This window comes from Schistocerca cancellata, chromosome 1 (assembly GCF_023864275.1).
Source record: "Schistocerca cancellata isolate TAMUIC-IGC-003103 chromosome 1, iqSchCanc2.1, whole genome shotgun sequence".
Taxonomy (NCBI): Eukaryota; Metazoa; Arthropoda; class Insecta; order Orthoptera; family Acrididae; genus Schistocerca; species Schistocerca cancellata.
Window position 1 is genome coordinate 710,715,613 of NC_064626.1, and position 16,145 is coordinate 710,731,757.

Below are 16,145 nucleotides of genomic sequence, written 5' to 3' on the forward strand. Positions count from 1 at the left end.
GAAGGGGCATCCAATACTGGTGGACTGAGTGACTGTTTATAGCAAAATATTTATTTAAAAGTGTTATAACATTTAATCACCAATAATTGCATGGATATTCAAACACACTCATTTAGAAACAATAGCTGGTTACATGATAACAACTCAGTATCTCTTATTCGACTGCTGTGCCGTGACATGCGGCCGGCGCCGTTCGTAGCTAGGTGGCGCTCCCCGCGCTCAGCCGAGTTGCGGGGCGCCTCTATCACCATTTGCGCGTACTGTCGTGGCAGCACTGTTAAATGTCGTGGCACTGTCACAACACTTTTCCCCCCATGAAAAAAAAAAAAAACACTCACTTCCTTGGAGACATGGACAGTGTGGAGACATCCATGGCCTCTTGTGAGGCCCCGAGAAGATCCCGTGGAGAGACATGAGAGTATGGTCAAAAATGTCCAGGGCGGAAGCTCATGCATGGAACATGCCTCCTGGACGAGATCATGGGTGAAAACTCCGGAGCAACATCCATAGGTGTCGTGGACCTGGGGGTGTGCTCCAGCGAGATGGGTCCCGGAGAAGGCGGCGTCGCGACTGGGGCCGGTTCCGGCGTACTCGGAAGTGGTAGCGACGTCGGCTGCATCAACACGTATGGTAGATCTGCAGCAGCGACAGAACTGGCTTCTCGGGCTGGTGGAGTCGAAGGAAGGGGCGGTGGCCCTGGCATGGCCACCACTCGTGGCGCATCTGGTCGTAATGGCGTACAACCATGCCGTCGTCCGTACGTTTTTCACAAAGCCGGCGGCCGCGAAGAGCCTTGACCGCTCCTGGAATCCATTTAGGGTGAGATCCATACCCTCGTGCCCACACGTCGACACCCACCGAGTATTTTCCCGCACTAGGGGACACAGCACAAGGCCTGACAGGGTGAAGCAGGTGCAGTAGAGTGCGCAGTTGGCGGCCATGCCAGAGTTCAGCAGGGCTGCGATCACCCAGAGGTGTGAAGTGATAAGAACTCAGAAATTGCAGCAGAGCATCATCTGTGGAAAAATCACTAAGGAATTTTTTCATCTGGCTTTTGAAAGTGCGGACAAGGCGCTCGACCTCCCCATTCGATTGCAGATGGAAGGGCGGTGCTGTAACATGATGAATCCCTTGTCCAGTACAAAAATCATGGAAGGCCTGCGAAGAGAACTGAGGGCCATTGTCGGTAACGATCGTGGATGGAAGACCTTCTAGCGCAAAGATTTTGGACAAAGCCAGCATCGTCGCCGCAGTGGTGGGCGACGGACATCGAACAACAAATGGAAACTTCAAGAAGGCGTCAATCAACAGTAGCCAATAAGTACCAAGGAAGGGGCCGGCAAAGTCAGCGTGAACCCTTTCCCATGGCTGCACCGGATCAGGCCACAGAGAGGGCATTGTTGAGCACACTTACCACACGCAGCAACCATGTGGGTGATGTCCGAATCAATACCGGGCCAATAAACGTGCCTGCGGGCCAGGGACTTAGTCCGAGAAATACCCCAATGGCCTTCATGCAACAGTTGGAGATCATCTTTGCGAAGAGAGGCTGGCACCACGACCAGTGGAGATGCGCCATTCGTGGCCAGAAGAACAACACCATCATGAACAGACAGACGAAGGCGCAAGGCATGGTAGTTGCGAAGGGGATCCGATGCCTGGCCCTTGGTCCTGTCCGGCCAACCCCGTTGAACAAAACCGATCACCTGACGCAGAACCGGGTCCCGCGCAGTAGCCGACGCGACCCGCGAACCTATAAGTGGAAAACCCTCGACCGCACGACGTTCTTCCTCATCAATGTGGAAACAGAGTAGTTCATCATGATAGAAAACCAGGTCGGGGCCCATCGGCAATCGCGACAATGCATCAGCGTTGGCTTGCTGGGCTGTGGGGCGATAGCGAATCTCATTGTGAAAACGAGACAAGTATAAGGCCCAACATTGCAGGCGGTGGGCTGCCTTATCCGGAAGCGACGCCGATGGGCTGTACAGAGAGACCAGCGGCTTGTGGTTGGTGAGGAGGTGAAACTTAGAACCATACAAAAAAACGCTGAACTTTTTTAGAGCATAATTGATAGCGAGCACCTCCTTTTCGATTTGAGAGTAACGCCATTGCGCATAGTTGAGGGTCTTGGAAGCATAGGTGATGGGTCGTTCCGACCCATCCTCATACCGATGGGCCAGAACAGCCCCTAGGCCATACTGTGACGTGTCAGTGGCCAGAACCAAGTGCTGACCCAGACGGAATGTGGCAAGACAAGGCGCCGACTGAAAACGAGCCTTCAGGCAGACAAAAGCCTGCTCACACTCGTCAGACCAACAGAAAGGGACGTTTTTGCATAACAGCTGATGCAGAGGATGAGCTACCGCCACCGCGGATGGAATGAATTTGTGATAATAAGCGATCTTGCCTAGAAACGCCTGAAGTTCTTTGACCGTAGACGCCCGGGGCAGAGCTACGTGCTGACGTAGAGGATGTATACCCTCATGGGACAAGTGGAAACCAAGATACACAATGGAGGGTTGGAAGAACTGTGACTTGTCCAGATTGCACCTCAACCCAGCTGAATGCAAAACCCGAAACAGTGAACGCAAATTGCGAAGGTGCTCCTCAGTGGAGGCCCCTGTGACAACAATGTCATTCAGATAGTTTATGCAGCCGGAAACGGAAGTCGTGAGCTGTTCCAAAAACCACTGAAAAATGGCCAGCGCACTAGCGATGCCAAATGGTAACCGCTGGTACTGATACAACCCACAAGGAGTGCTGATGACGAGAAATTCCTTGGAAGAAGCTTCCAATGGCAACTGATGGTTCGCCTCCGATAAGTCAAGTTTTGAAAAGAACTGGCCCCCAGCGAGCATGGGAAATAACTCCTCAGGACGGGGAAGAGGATAAGTGTCAATGAGGCTCTGAGCATTGACAGTGGCTTTAATATCGCCACACAATCGCAGACTCCCGTTTGGTTTAGAAACCACCACGATTGGCGATGCCCATTCGCTGGAGGTAACAGGAAGGAGAATCCCTGAAGCTGTTAACCTGTCTACCTCAGGCTTGACAGGTGCACGCAACGCCACAGAATAGGGCGTGCCCGGAAAAACTTAGGGCAAGCTGTAGGTTTAAGAGTAATGTGGGCTTCAAAATCCTTGGCACGACCCAGACCAGCAAAGAACATGGACGAGAATTCAGAACACAATCCATCCAGCTGTTGATACAGAATATCCTCAGATATGAGATGCACATCATCATCAATGGAGAACCCGAACTACTGGAAAGCATCATAACCGAACAGGTTTTCAGTGCCCGCATGATCCACCACATAAAACGTGAGGGGCCGAACAACAGACTTGTAGGCAGTGGAAGCATTAAACTGGCCAATGATAAGAATTTTCTGTTTATTATAAGTTCTCAGATTTCGCGTAACTGGAGACAAGGAAGGGGAGCCCAACTCCAAATACGTGCGAGAATTAATGAGAGTTACTGCAGGGCCAGTGTCCACTTGCATGTGAATGTCTTTATCCAGAACATGAACAGTAACAAACAACTCATTTGTTTGCGAAAGCACACAGTTAACATCCATGTCCGATGCCTCGTCCTCGTCGACAGGAACTTTAGGGGACTGACACAAAGAAGCAATGTGGCCTTTTTTCCTACATGAATTACACATGGCCCAACGTTTTGGACACGCGGCCCGGTCATGCTGTACGAAACAACGTGGACAAGAAGGAAGAGCGGAACGAACCTACTTATGTGGTTGCTGTTTTCCCTGTGAGCATTGCGGCCCAACACGACGTTGTTTACGCAAGTGAACTGCCGCCATATCTTCGTTCTCCTGTGAAACAGGCAAATTGTCCATGTCGAAAGTTGACTGTACAGTGCCTACCTCACACCACGTGTCTATTTGCACGCCAGCAGCGTGAGATACTTCAGAGGATTGAGCAATGCTTAGAACTTCCGACAACGACTGGTTTGGCAGTTGTAGGGCACGTTGCCGAACTTCTTTATCAGGAGCAAGCCGTAGAATAGCATCCCTAACCATTGAATCAGCATAAGACTCATGATGAGTGTCCGTGACAAACTGACATTTCCTACTCAGACCGTGTAGTTCTGCCGCCCAAGCCCGGTAAGATTGATGGGGCTGTTTACGACACCGGTAGAACGCCATGCGGGCTGCAACGACATGGGTGTTTGTTCGGTAATAGTTAGACAATAAGTCACACATTTCTTGGAAGGACAGAGAGGCAGGTTCTTGCAGAGGGGCTAACTGAGATAGCAGCTGATAGATCCGTGGAGAAATCCAAGATAGAAATAACGACTTACACATCAGAGCGTCAACAATGCCGAAAGCCAAGAAGTGTTGCCGCAAACGCTTCTCATAATCCTCCCAGTCTTCAGCAGCCTCATCGTTAGGAGGGAATGGAGGCAGAGAAGAGGAAGACAGACGATGAGTAAGCGATGTCGACAATGCCTGAATAGCAACCGTCAGCTGTGTTTGTTGTGCCTGAATAGCAGCCGTCAGCTGTGTTTGTTGTTCAATGAGCACTTGCATAAGCTGTTCCATGTCTGCCCCATCACAAACACACAAATCCACAACGCAGTGAAAATATCCCATCCTCGTTGCCAAAAAGTGTTATAACCTTTAATCACCAATAATTGTGTGGATATTCAAACACACTCACTTAGAAACAATATCTGGTTACATGATAACAACTCAGTATCTCTTATTCAACTGCCGTGCCGTGACATGCAGCCGGCACGGTTCGTAGCTAGGTGGCGCTCCCGTGCTCAGCCGAGTTGCGGAGCGCCTCTATCGCCGTTTGCGCATACTGTCATGGTGGCACTGTAAATGTCGTGGCACTGTCACAACAAAAAGTTTACTAGTGAAACCACTGTATCCTCATTTGAGTATTAGCATTAAGTAATTGCACATGTTTTGTACAGGATATGCAGTAATTTCTGAACTGTGAATAAAAAACCACTTGCCAGAATAAGTGCACGTACTTAGGCCAGTGTACTATATTAGGAACCAAACCTATTATCTCCAATTTTTAACTTAATACCATACTCACTGTAGCAACTGGACAGCTCTTTTGTATTATGTTACATAAATAAATGCAGTAATCCTTGTTCCATAGATCATGAATACGACATTTTGTAATGATGTGGAACGTGTCACTGTAACATAAGTTTTCTTTACACAAAATAATTAATTAATTAATTTTTTTACAGTTATCACTTCATATCTAAAAATTCATCTATTGAGTAGCAGGAGTTGTCATTCAGTTAATTTGCTTTTAAATGTTGCTTGGCTATCTGTCCGACTTTTAATACTATTTGGCAAACGATTTTTGTGGTAGCATAATTCACCCCTTTCTGTGACAAACTGAGATTTAATGCAGAATAGCGAAGATCATCCCTTTTTATAGTGCTGTAGCTATGCACTTCACTGTTATTTTTTAGTTGGGATGTGTTGTTAATGACAAATTTCGTAAGTAAATATATACTGCGAATATCTCGAATTCCTTAAGTAAATGTCTGTGAGGTGATCTTGGGTGGGCTCCAGCTATTATTCTGATTACACACTTCTTTGCAATGAATACTTCCTCTCTTAATGACGAATTGCCCCAAAATATGGTACCATATGAAAGCAGTTAATGAAAGTAGGCTAATTTACTGATATGTTTATCACAAAAATTTGCAATAACCCTAATAGCATAAGTAACTGAACCTAACCATTTCAGCAGATCATTGATATGTTTCTTCCAATTCAATTTCTCATCAATGCACACTCCCAGAAATTTTGAGTATTCTGCCTTAGAAACAGACTTCTGTTCATAATCTATATTTATCAATGGTGTTATGCCATTTACTGTACAGAATTATATAAACTGTGTTTTCTCAAAATTTGGTGAGAGTCCATTTTCAGAGAACCGCTTAATAATTTTCTGAAAGACATTATTTACAGTTTCCTCAGCTGATTCTTGCTTTTTGGGTGTGATTACTATACTTGCATCATCAGCAAAAAGAACTAGCTCTGCATCTTCATGAATATAGAGTGGCAAGTCGTTAATATATATTAAGAACAATAGGGGACCCAAGACTGAACCCTGTGGGACACCATTCTTGATACCTCCCCAGTTAGAGGACTCTGCTGATTTTTGAAGACTACCTGTAATGTTAATTTCAACCTTCTGCATTCTTCCAGTTAAGTATGAATTAAACCATTTGTGCACTGTCCCACTCATACTAAAATACCTACGTTTATCTATAAGAATTTCATGATTCACACAATCAAAAGCCTTTGAGAGATCACAAAATATCCCAATGGGTGATGTTTGGTTATTCAGTGCATTTAATATTTGATCAGTGAAAGCGTATATAGCAGTTTCTGTTGAAAAGCCTTTCTGAAAACCAAACTGACATTTTGTTAGTACTTCATTTTTACAAATATGTGATGCTACTCTTGAATACATTACTTTTTCAAGAATTTTGGATAAAGCTGTCAGAAATGATATTGGGCAGTAGTTGTTAGCATCAGACCTATCCCCTTTTTTATGCAATAGTTTAACAATAGTGTATTTCAGTCTATCTGGAAAAATACCCTGTTTCAGTGAGCTACTTCAGATGTGGCTGAGAATCCTACTTATTTGTTGGGAACAAGCTTTTAGTACTCTGCTGGAAATGCCATCAATTCCATGTGTGCTTTTACTTTTGAGTGAATTTACTATTTTCGTAATTTCAAGAGGAGAGATGCGTTGAATTTCAATTCTATCAAATTGCATAGGTACTGCCTCTTCCATATAGTGCCTTGCGTTTTCTAATGAATAGTTGGATCCTATTTTCTCTACTTAAAAATGATTATTAAAAATGTTTTCTACTTCTGACTTCTTGTTAACAAGCTTTTCATTCAGTTTGATAGAAATACAGTCTTCCTGTATTCTGGGTTGACCTGTTTCCCTTTTAACAATATTCCAAATTGTTCTAATTTTATTATCAGATGTGCTAATCTTAGACATAATGCACATACTTCTGGACTTTTTAATAACTTTTCTTAATACAGTGCAGAAGTTTTTATAATGTTTCACTGTTTCAGAATCATTACTCCTCCTAACTATAAGATACATTTCCCTTTTCTGTTCACAAGATATTTTTATCTTTTTAGTAAGCCATGGCTTTTTACGTGGTTTCTTATAATTATATTTCACTGTTTTCTTAGGGAAACTGTTTTCAAATATACTCACAAAGGTATCATGAAATACGTTAAATTTTAAATTTGCATAATGTTCCCTGTACATCTCATCCCAGTCTAACTGTTGCAAGTTTTCCCCAAAATTTTGAGTTGTTAAATCGTTAATTGAATGTGTGGTGTCACCGCCAGACACCACACTTGCTAGGTGGTAGCTTAAATCGGCCGCGGTCCATTAGTACATGTCGGACCCGCGTGTCGCCACTGTCAGTACTTGCAGACCTAGCGCCACCACATGGCAGGTCTAGAAAAACGGACTAGCACTCGCCCCAGTTGTACGACGACTTTGCTAGCGACTACACTGATGAAGCCTTGCTCTCATTTGCCGAGAGACAGTTAGAATAGCCTTCAGCTAAGTCCATGGCTAAGACCTAGCAAGGCGCCATTAGCCTTACAGTGATTGTAATTAACCGTATCTGGAGATAGTCTCACTTGTATCGTCAAGAGCGATGTACCGCAAGGATGAATTAAAGTTAAGTATTCAAGGAGCTGCATACTTTTCTTATTAGCATTCAATTACTTATCCTGTTCCAGAACTCACGCCAGCCGGCGTGTGTGTACGCGTGCCTTTCGGCTACCTCCGAGTGGCGTGGCTGTCTTGCTACGCCACAACAGATTGCACTATTTTGGAGGACTGTATTGAATTATTGTATGGAGCTATGTCATATACTATAACTAGCTGTGCATCATGATCAGACAGACCTTTCTCAACAGGAAACGTTTTTATTTGATTAATTTATCTTGGTCTATGAAAACATTATCTACCAGTGGGCTGCTTTCCTGTACCACCTAAGTAGGAAAATCAATAACTGATGTCAATGTGAAAGAACCAAGTAATACTTCAAGGTCAAGCTTTCTAGCGGACTCTATCAGAAAATCTAGATTGAAATCCCCACAAACAATAATTTGCGTTCCTCTGTCGGACAGATAGCACAACAAAGAATCCAAGTTTTTCAAAAATAGTTGAAAATTTCCTAGTGGGGACCTATACACGGCTACAATTATAAAAGTGCCATTATCTAGTTTAAGCTCACATGCCTGTGCTTCTGTATGTTGCTCTATGCAAAAATTTTTAATTTCCACATTTTTCACACAACTACAGATTTTAACATATATGGCAACTCCTCTCGCCATAGTGTTTCTACTTTTGCTGAAAGCTTATATCCACCTGCATTTACCATTTCCATACCTGTGACTATATGATGTTCAAATAGGCATAGTACATCTATTCCACCCTTAGTTTCTAAATCTTCTAAACAAACAAGAAGCTCATCTACTTTGTTTTTTAATCCCCTTATATTTTGCTGCAATATACTAACATTATTTTTCACCGTGCTTTTATGTGAATCTTGTGACATACTAACATTATTTTTCACTGTACTCTTACGAGAATCTTGTGATATTTTAACATCTCTAGTACCTGCCTGTCTGAATTTCCCATTAAGCTTAATTTCGATCAATGTTTGATGACTGAACAATGATCTTGGCCTAAAAAAGGACTCCCATGAGTTTCAGTGCACCTCCTTATGGATTTTGCTATGAGCTCAGCCAGTTTACCCTTCCCTTTCCTACTGAGATGCAGGCCATGTCTTGCAAAGTTCCACCTACCAATACCATCAACAGGAACCAAAGCTATGCCTGACAAAGTAGCCACCCGAAGCAGCTGATCTAGCTCCATATTGACCCTCCTGACAGAACTGTTCAATTGGGGCTGATCATACCACATGAAAGCAGGAACCAAGCCAACATTTGTACAGTTCATTGCAGATGCTATTTTTGCCAGGTCACACTCAATATTGTAGCCCTGATTGCTATCAATACCATTGAATGAAGGTAATGGTCATACATGTCATTACTGTGTTGCCAAGTTTCTATTCTTTGCCATCAGTTTTCTACCTCAGATGTGCATGGATCAGATATTATCACAGACATTTCTGTATTGTTAGCTTGCACAAAATCAAATGTGTGAATTTTTTTGACCATTTATTACAGGAATTTCTCTGAGAGAAACTAAAACTGAAAATACAGATACAAAAATAGAATGTAATTAAACCAGAATGTTCACATGTAGACAGGAAATGCCTCTATGCAGTAATAAAAAAAATAAAAATAAAAAAGGTAAGTCTTATGGCTCTACAGAAGCCTATGACAATGTTTTACACAAAAAAGAATAAAAAGCTGAAGGAGTGTTCATCCCTTGAACCTAGATAATCAGATAATTAAAAGGAGGAGAGAGTAATGAGATAGGTTTTTAATGGTTTTTTAAACTGTTGGGGATTCCCAGATTTTTGTTTTGTGTTAGACAGGAATTCATTTAATATCTTTCCATCAAAGTTCACAATTTGACTCTCAACCCTACACAATGAGGCAAGGACTGCATGTATTTTGACTGAGTAATTCACAAGGTGAAACTGATTTTAATTATCAGCAACAAATATTTTTAAGGAGTAAATGTATTGGGAAATGTGTGTTGGAATTTGGAAAACCTTAAGAAGGCCACTCTACAATATGTGTGGCTACTTACTTCACACATTATTGCTACTGTTCACTTTTTACTTTAGAGCCATTGCCTCAGAAGATAATTGTACAAGATAACAAGGAGTGAAAATGAACAAACACACTTGTCATTAACTTCCACAATGTTTGAAAGTAATTTGCATCCCAATCAATGTTATCACAAGGCTTCTTCCATTTAAGTAATATTTGTAGGAATTAATTTTCTTAATATATTTATATATTTACTACTATATGCAGATTCAATGATAAATGTTTATGGAAGAAGCATTCACTATTTTCCAATATGTTACATCTAGAAAGCCTTGATGGAATGTTATTTTTCTGAAAGTTTCCTACATGGTTTAAGCACTTTTCTGAATCTAGGCACTGACAAAGGCTTTATAAGGATAGCTGAGCATTTGAGAGAGTCACATTATTTCTATGAGTTAAGTGGATTTATGCCCCATTATGATGCTTCATAGTGAAACCATGGTGGAGCTGGGGGTTTGGGATAATGGCAGGGGGTTTGCATGCACACGTTGTTATCTTCCAACAACTAAATTTTTTACTGCACCTAAACTGAGTATTTACCTTAAGTGCCCCAGCTACTGGGATAATCTCAGTCATTATCAAACATTAACCTTGGTATTAATGTAGAATCAGTTAGGAAGCCTTGGGAAATTTTACTGTGCACATTCTGTCACCCTCTCATACTAGTATAGTAGATAGGAAGAGGCAAAAAAGTGGGAAAAGTTCAGAAACATGATCTGAAATAAATTATAATTGAGAAATTTTATTATCGGTACAATTCAACTGATTACTGCTTCAACTAAAAGAGGGGAAAGTCATTTAGTTTGCAAATTTGGTCTGTAATATACCTTTGATGATGGGACATACCTGTTGAATGTTGTTGGCCACAATGACTGTGTACACACTGCAGGTGCCGAAGTATGTTGCAAACAAACCTATAATGATGGTGACTCTGTAAATAATCAAACATCATCAATTATGACCACAAAATTGAGTTTTCTTGGTGCAGATTTGATGTTCTTAAGTGTCATTTCAATGTACAGCATAAAAACTAACAGAAAAATGTAATTTAAGTTCTCATGAAACTTTGGCTTCCTGCAAACAATTACAGCCCCACTAAACTTTTACAGCACACATAGCACCAATGAAGTATATTGTATTTTGCAGGTTTTTGTGTTGCTCAACAGCTACATTGATGATATGTTTATAATAATTTGAGTTGACTTGAAGGTCAGGGTATTAACTTCTTTCATACTTTATCTCTGTGTTGTCTTAAGGATTTATTAACTAAAAAAATATATTTTCAGATAATTCTACTAATATTTGAACTCTGACATTAGCTGTATCATCTCCAAGGTTTCCCAGTGAGGAATCTTTGTTTAGTTTCTGTCCTACTTTTCTACCAAAATCACAAAATCATCTTGTAATGGGATTTGCTACCACGTATCAGTTTCTGTAACTCTTCATGGAGATCATTAACCCTTCACCAGAATATGAGCTTGTGAGTGCACAGACTTGAGTATTTCCATGTTGGTTGGTTGGTTGGGAATTAAGGGAATAAACAGCAAGGTCATCAGCCCTTGGTTATTGGAGAGTTCATCTGGCTCTGGTGACATCAGCCAGAAATTTGATCAAATTATGGGTGGTTTGTACCCTTGCCAGATTCCTGTATGACAGATGAATAGTTGCTTCATGGTCAAATGTTGGATTGATCCATGATTCCACAATAAGTAGCATCAATAATGCTTTCACTGGACAGCGTCATTGGAATTGTAGCTTTCCTGGTGCGACCATGTGGACTACAAAGTCAGTTGCATGCTAGTATTAGCACAGATTCTTGTTTACTTGGCTTATGTATGCTTGAATTTGTGTGAAGCTCTGTCTCAACATTTTTGTCATACAATGCTAGAACTAGAGAACATGTTAGCTCCTCCTTAAGGGCAAGGAAAAGATTTCTTGCAGCCTATTCCAGGAAAATTTGGCATCTCCCTGGAGTAGTTCTTGCATGAGATGTGCCTTGGCACAAAGTGCTTTATCAATTGACAGTAGTATGAGCCATTATGAAGAAATTTCTCAAATCACAGGTTTGGCAAGGTATCAGAAAAACTATGACTGCTTTTATTTGCTCTGAATTAGGATGAACCCTATAGCCATTTGTTAGTGCCCCAAGATTTTTATTTCTTGAGTGATCAAGAGACACATTCCTGGATTCAGGCAGATGTCTGCAGTCTGAATACACTTCAATGCAGTTGTCAGGTGCTTATATGTTCTTCAGATGTCTTTGAAAAAATGTCAGCGTCATCTAGATAGCAAAGATTTCCAGTCATATGTTCGAAGCGGACTTGAACATTCCACAATCCAAATGACCTAACTTTAAAGTCATAGAGGCCATCATGTCTTATGAAGGCAGTATTTTCTCAGTCATCCTCATCAATCTCGATTTGCCAGTAGCCTCGCCACATGTCCATAGTTGGGAAATAATTTGCTCCTTTCAAACAGTCCACTGTGGAATGTCAGATCCCTTAATCGGGCAGGTAGGTTAGAAAATTTAAAAAGGGAAATGGATAGATTGAAGCTAGATATAGTGGGAATTAGTGAAGTTCGATGGCAGGAGGAAAAAGATTTTTGGTCAGGTGAATACAGGGTTATAAATACAAAATCAAATAGGGGTAATGCATGAGTAGGTTTAATAATGAATTAAAAAAATAGGAGTGTGGGTAAGCTACTACCAACAGCATAGTGAACACATTATTGTGGCCAAGATAGACACAAATCCCAAGCCTACTACAGTAGTACAAGTTTATATGCCAACTAACTCTGCAGATGATGAAGAAATTGATGAAATGTATGATGAGATAAAAGAAATTATTCAGGTAGTGAAGGGAGATGAAAATTTAATAGTCATGGGTGACAGGAATTCGAGAGTAGGAAAAGGGAGAGAAGGAAACATAGTGGGTGAATATGGATTGGGGGAGAGAAGTGAAAGAGGAAGCCGTCTGGTAGAATTTTGCACAGAACATAACTTAATCATAGCTAACACTTGGTTCAAGAATCATAAAAGAAGCTTCTATACATGGAAGAATCCTGGAGATACTAGAAGGTATCAGATAGATTATATAATGGTAAGACAGAGATATAGGAACCAGGTTTTAAATTGTAAGACATTTCCAGGGGCAGATGTGGATTCTGACCACAATCTGTTGGTTATGAACTGTAGATTAAAACTGAAGAAACTGCAAAAAGGTGGGAATTTAAGGAGATGGGACCTGGATAAACTGAAAGAACAAGAGGTTAGAGGTTGTACAAAGTTTCAGGGAGAGCATAAGGGAACAATTGACAGGAATGGGGGAAAGAAATACAGTAGAAGAAGAATGGGTAGCTCTGAGGGATGAAGTAGTGAAGGCAGCAGACGATCAAGTAGGTAAAACGATGAGGGCTGGTAGAAATCCTTGGGTAACAGAAGACATATTGAATTTAATTGACGAAAGGACAAAATATAAAAACACAGTAAACAAAGCAGGCAAAAAGGAATACAAACGTCTCAAAAATGAGATCAACAGGAAGTGCAAAATGGCTAAGCAGGGATGGCTAGAGGACAAATGTAAGGATGTAGAGGCTTGTCTCACTAGGGGTAAGATAGATACTGCCTGCAGGAAAATTAAAGAGACCTTTGGAGACAAGAGAACCACTTGTATGAATATCAAGAGCTCAGATGGAAACCCAGTTCTAAGCAAAGAAGGGAAAGCAGAAGGGTGGAATGAGTATATAGAGGGTCTATACAAGGGCAACGTACTTGAGGACAATATAATGGAAATGGAAGAGGATGTAGATGAAGATGAAATGGGAGATAAGATACTGCGTGAAGAGTTTGACAGAGCACTAAAAGACCTGAGTCGAAACAAGGCCCTGGGAGTAGACAACATTCCATTGGAACTACTGACGGCCTTGGGAGAGCCAGTCATGACAAAACTCTACCATCTGGTGAGCAAGATGCATGAGACAGGTGAAATACACTCAGACTTCAAGAAGAATATAATAATTCCAATCCCAAAGAAAGCAGGTGCTCACAGTTGTGAAAATTACCGAACTATCAGGTTAATAAGTCACAGCTGCAAAATACTAACACGAATTCTTTACAGACGAATGGAAAAACTGGTAGAAGCCGACTTCGGCGAAGATCAGTTTGGATTCTGCAGAAATGTTGGAACACATGAGGCAATACTGACCCTACAACTTATCTTAGAAAATAGATTAAGGAAGGCAAACCTACATTTCTAGCATTTGTAAACTTAGAGAAAGCTTTTGACAATGTTGACTGGAATACTCTCTTTTAAATTCTAAAGGTGGCAGGGGTAAAATACAGGGAGCAAAAGGCTATTTACAATTTGTACAGAAACCAGATGGCAGTTATAAGAGTCGAGGAGCATGAAAGGGAAGCACTGGTTGGGAAGCGAGTGAGACAGGGTTGTAGCCTCTCCCTGATGTTATTCAATCTGTAAACTGAGCAAGCAGTGAAGGAAACAAAAGAAAAATCTGGAGTAGGTATTAAAGTCCATGGAGAAGAAATAAAAACTTTGAGGTTCACTGATGACATTGTAATTCTGTCAGAGACAGCAAAGGACTTGGAAGAGCAGTTGAATGGAATGGACCATGTCTTGAAAAGAGGATATAAGATGAACATCAACAAAAGCGAAACAAGGATAATGGAATGTAGTCGAATTAAGTCGGGTGATACTGAGGGAATTAGATTAGAAATGAGACACATAAAGTAGTAAAGGAGTTTTGCTATTTGGGGAACAAAATAACTGATGATGGTCAAAGTAGAGAGGATATAAAATGTAGACTGGCAATGCCAAGGAAAGCGTTTCTGAAGAAGAGAAATTTGTTAACATCAAGTATAGATTTAAGTGTCAGGAAGTCGTTTCTGAAAGTATTTGTATGGAGTGTAGCCATGTATGGAAGTGAAACATGGACGATAAATAGTTTGGACAAGAAGAGAATAAAAGCTTTCAAAATATGGTGCTACAGAAGAATGCTGAAGATTAGATGGGTATATCACATAACTAATGAGGAGGTACTGAATAGAATTGGGGAGAAGAGGAGTTTGTGGCACAACTTGACAAGAAGAAGGACCGGTTGGTAGGACATGTTCTGAGGCTTCAAGGGATCACCAATTTAGCATTGGAGGGCAGCGTGGAGGGTAAAAATCGTAGAGGGAGACCAAAAGATGAATACACTAAGCAGATTCAGAAGGATGTAGGTTGCAGTAGGTACTGGGAGATGAAGAAGCTTGCACAGGATAGAGTAGCATGGAGAGCTGCATCAAACCAGTCTCAGGACTGAAGACAACAAAAACAACAACCGTGTCATCAGTGCATGGCAATGGATAAACATAGTTATTTATTTATTTATATGTCAAGTTCCGTAGGACCAAATTGAGGAGCAAATCTCCAAGGTCATGGAACGTGTCAGTATATGAACTTACAACATATAAGTAATAACAGATAAAAATAAATGTTCATGAACCAGAAAGAAAATCAATCCATAAGTTTAAGCAAACGCTATCAGCAATACAATGAGAATCAGCTTAATTTTTCGAGTAACTCCTCGGCACAATAGAAGGAGTGACCCTTGAGGAAACTCTTCAGTTTCGATTTGAATGCGCGTGGATTACTGCTAAGATTTTTGAATTCGAGTGGCAGCTTATTGAAAATTGATGCAGCAGTATACTGCACACCTTTTTGCACAAGAGTTAAGAAAGTCCAATCCAAATGGAGGTTTGACTTCTGCCGAGTATTAACCGAGTGAAAGTTGCTTATTGTTGGGAATAAGCTAATATTGGTAACAAGAAATGACAATAATGAATATACATATTGAGAGGCCAATGCCAAAATACCCAGACTTGTGAACAGAGGTCGACAAGAGGTTCATGAACTCAAACCACTTATTGCACGAACCGCCCGTTTCTGAGCCAAAAATATCATTCTAGAATGGGAAGAGTTACCCCAAAACATAATACCATACAACATAAGTGAATGAAAATAAGCAAAGTAGAATAATTTATGTGTCGAAGTATCGCTCACTTTCGATACCGTTCGAATAGTGAAAACGGCAGTATTAAGTCTTTGAACAAGATCCTGAACGTGGGCTTTCCACGACAGCTTACTATCTATCTGAACACCTAGGAATTTGAACTGTTCAGTTTCACTAATCATATGCCTGTTCTGTGAGATTAATACATCAGGTTTTGTTGAATTGTGTGTTAGAAACTGCAAAAACTGAGTCTTACTGTGATTTAACATTAGTTTATTTTCTACAAGCCATGAACTGAGGTCATGTACTGCATTACTTGAAACTGAGTCAATGTTGAACACAA

The 16,145-nt window shown here is 41.1% G+C and overlaps 1 protein-coding gene across 2 annotated transcripts in view; it reads right to left on the reverse strand.

Annotated features, from left to right (window-relative positions):
• The window catches only part of LOC126184823 (proton-coupled amino acid transporter-like protein pathetic), a 359,869-nt gene that overhangs the window by 34,904 nt on the left and 308,820 nt on the right, over positions 1-16,145 (reverse strand). For both annotated transcript variants that reach the window (XM_049927406.1, XM_049927416.1), the window contains exon 6: positions 10,637-10,721. In XM_049927406.1, the coding sequence (XP_049783363.1) occupies positions 10,637-10,721 (85 nt within the window). The remainder of the gene's footprint in view (positions 1-10,636; positions 10,722-16,145) is intronic.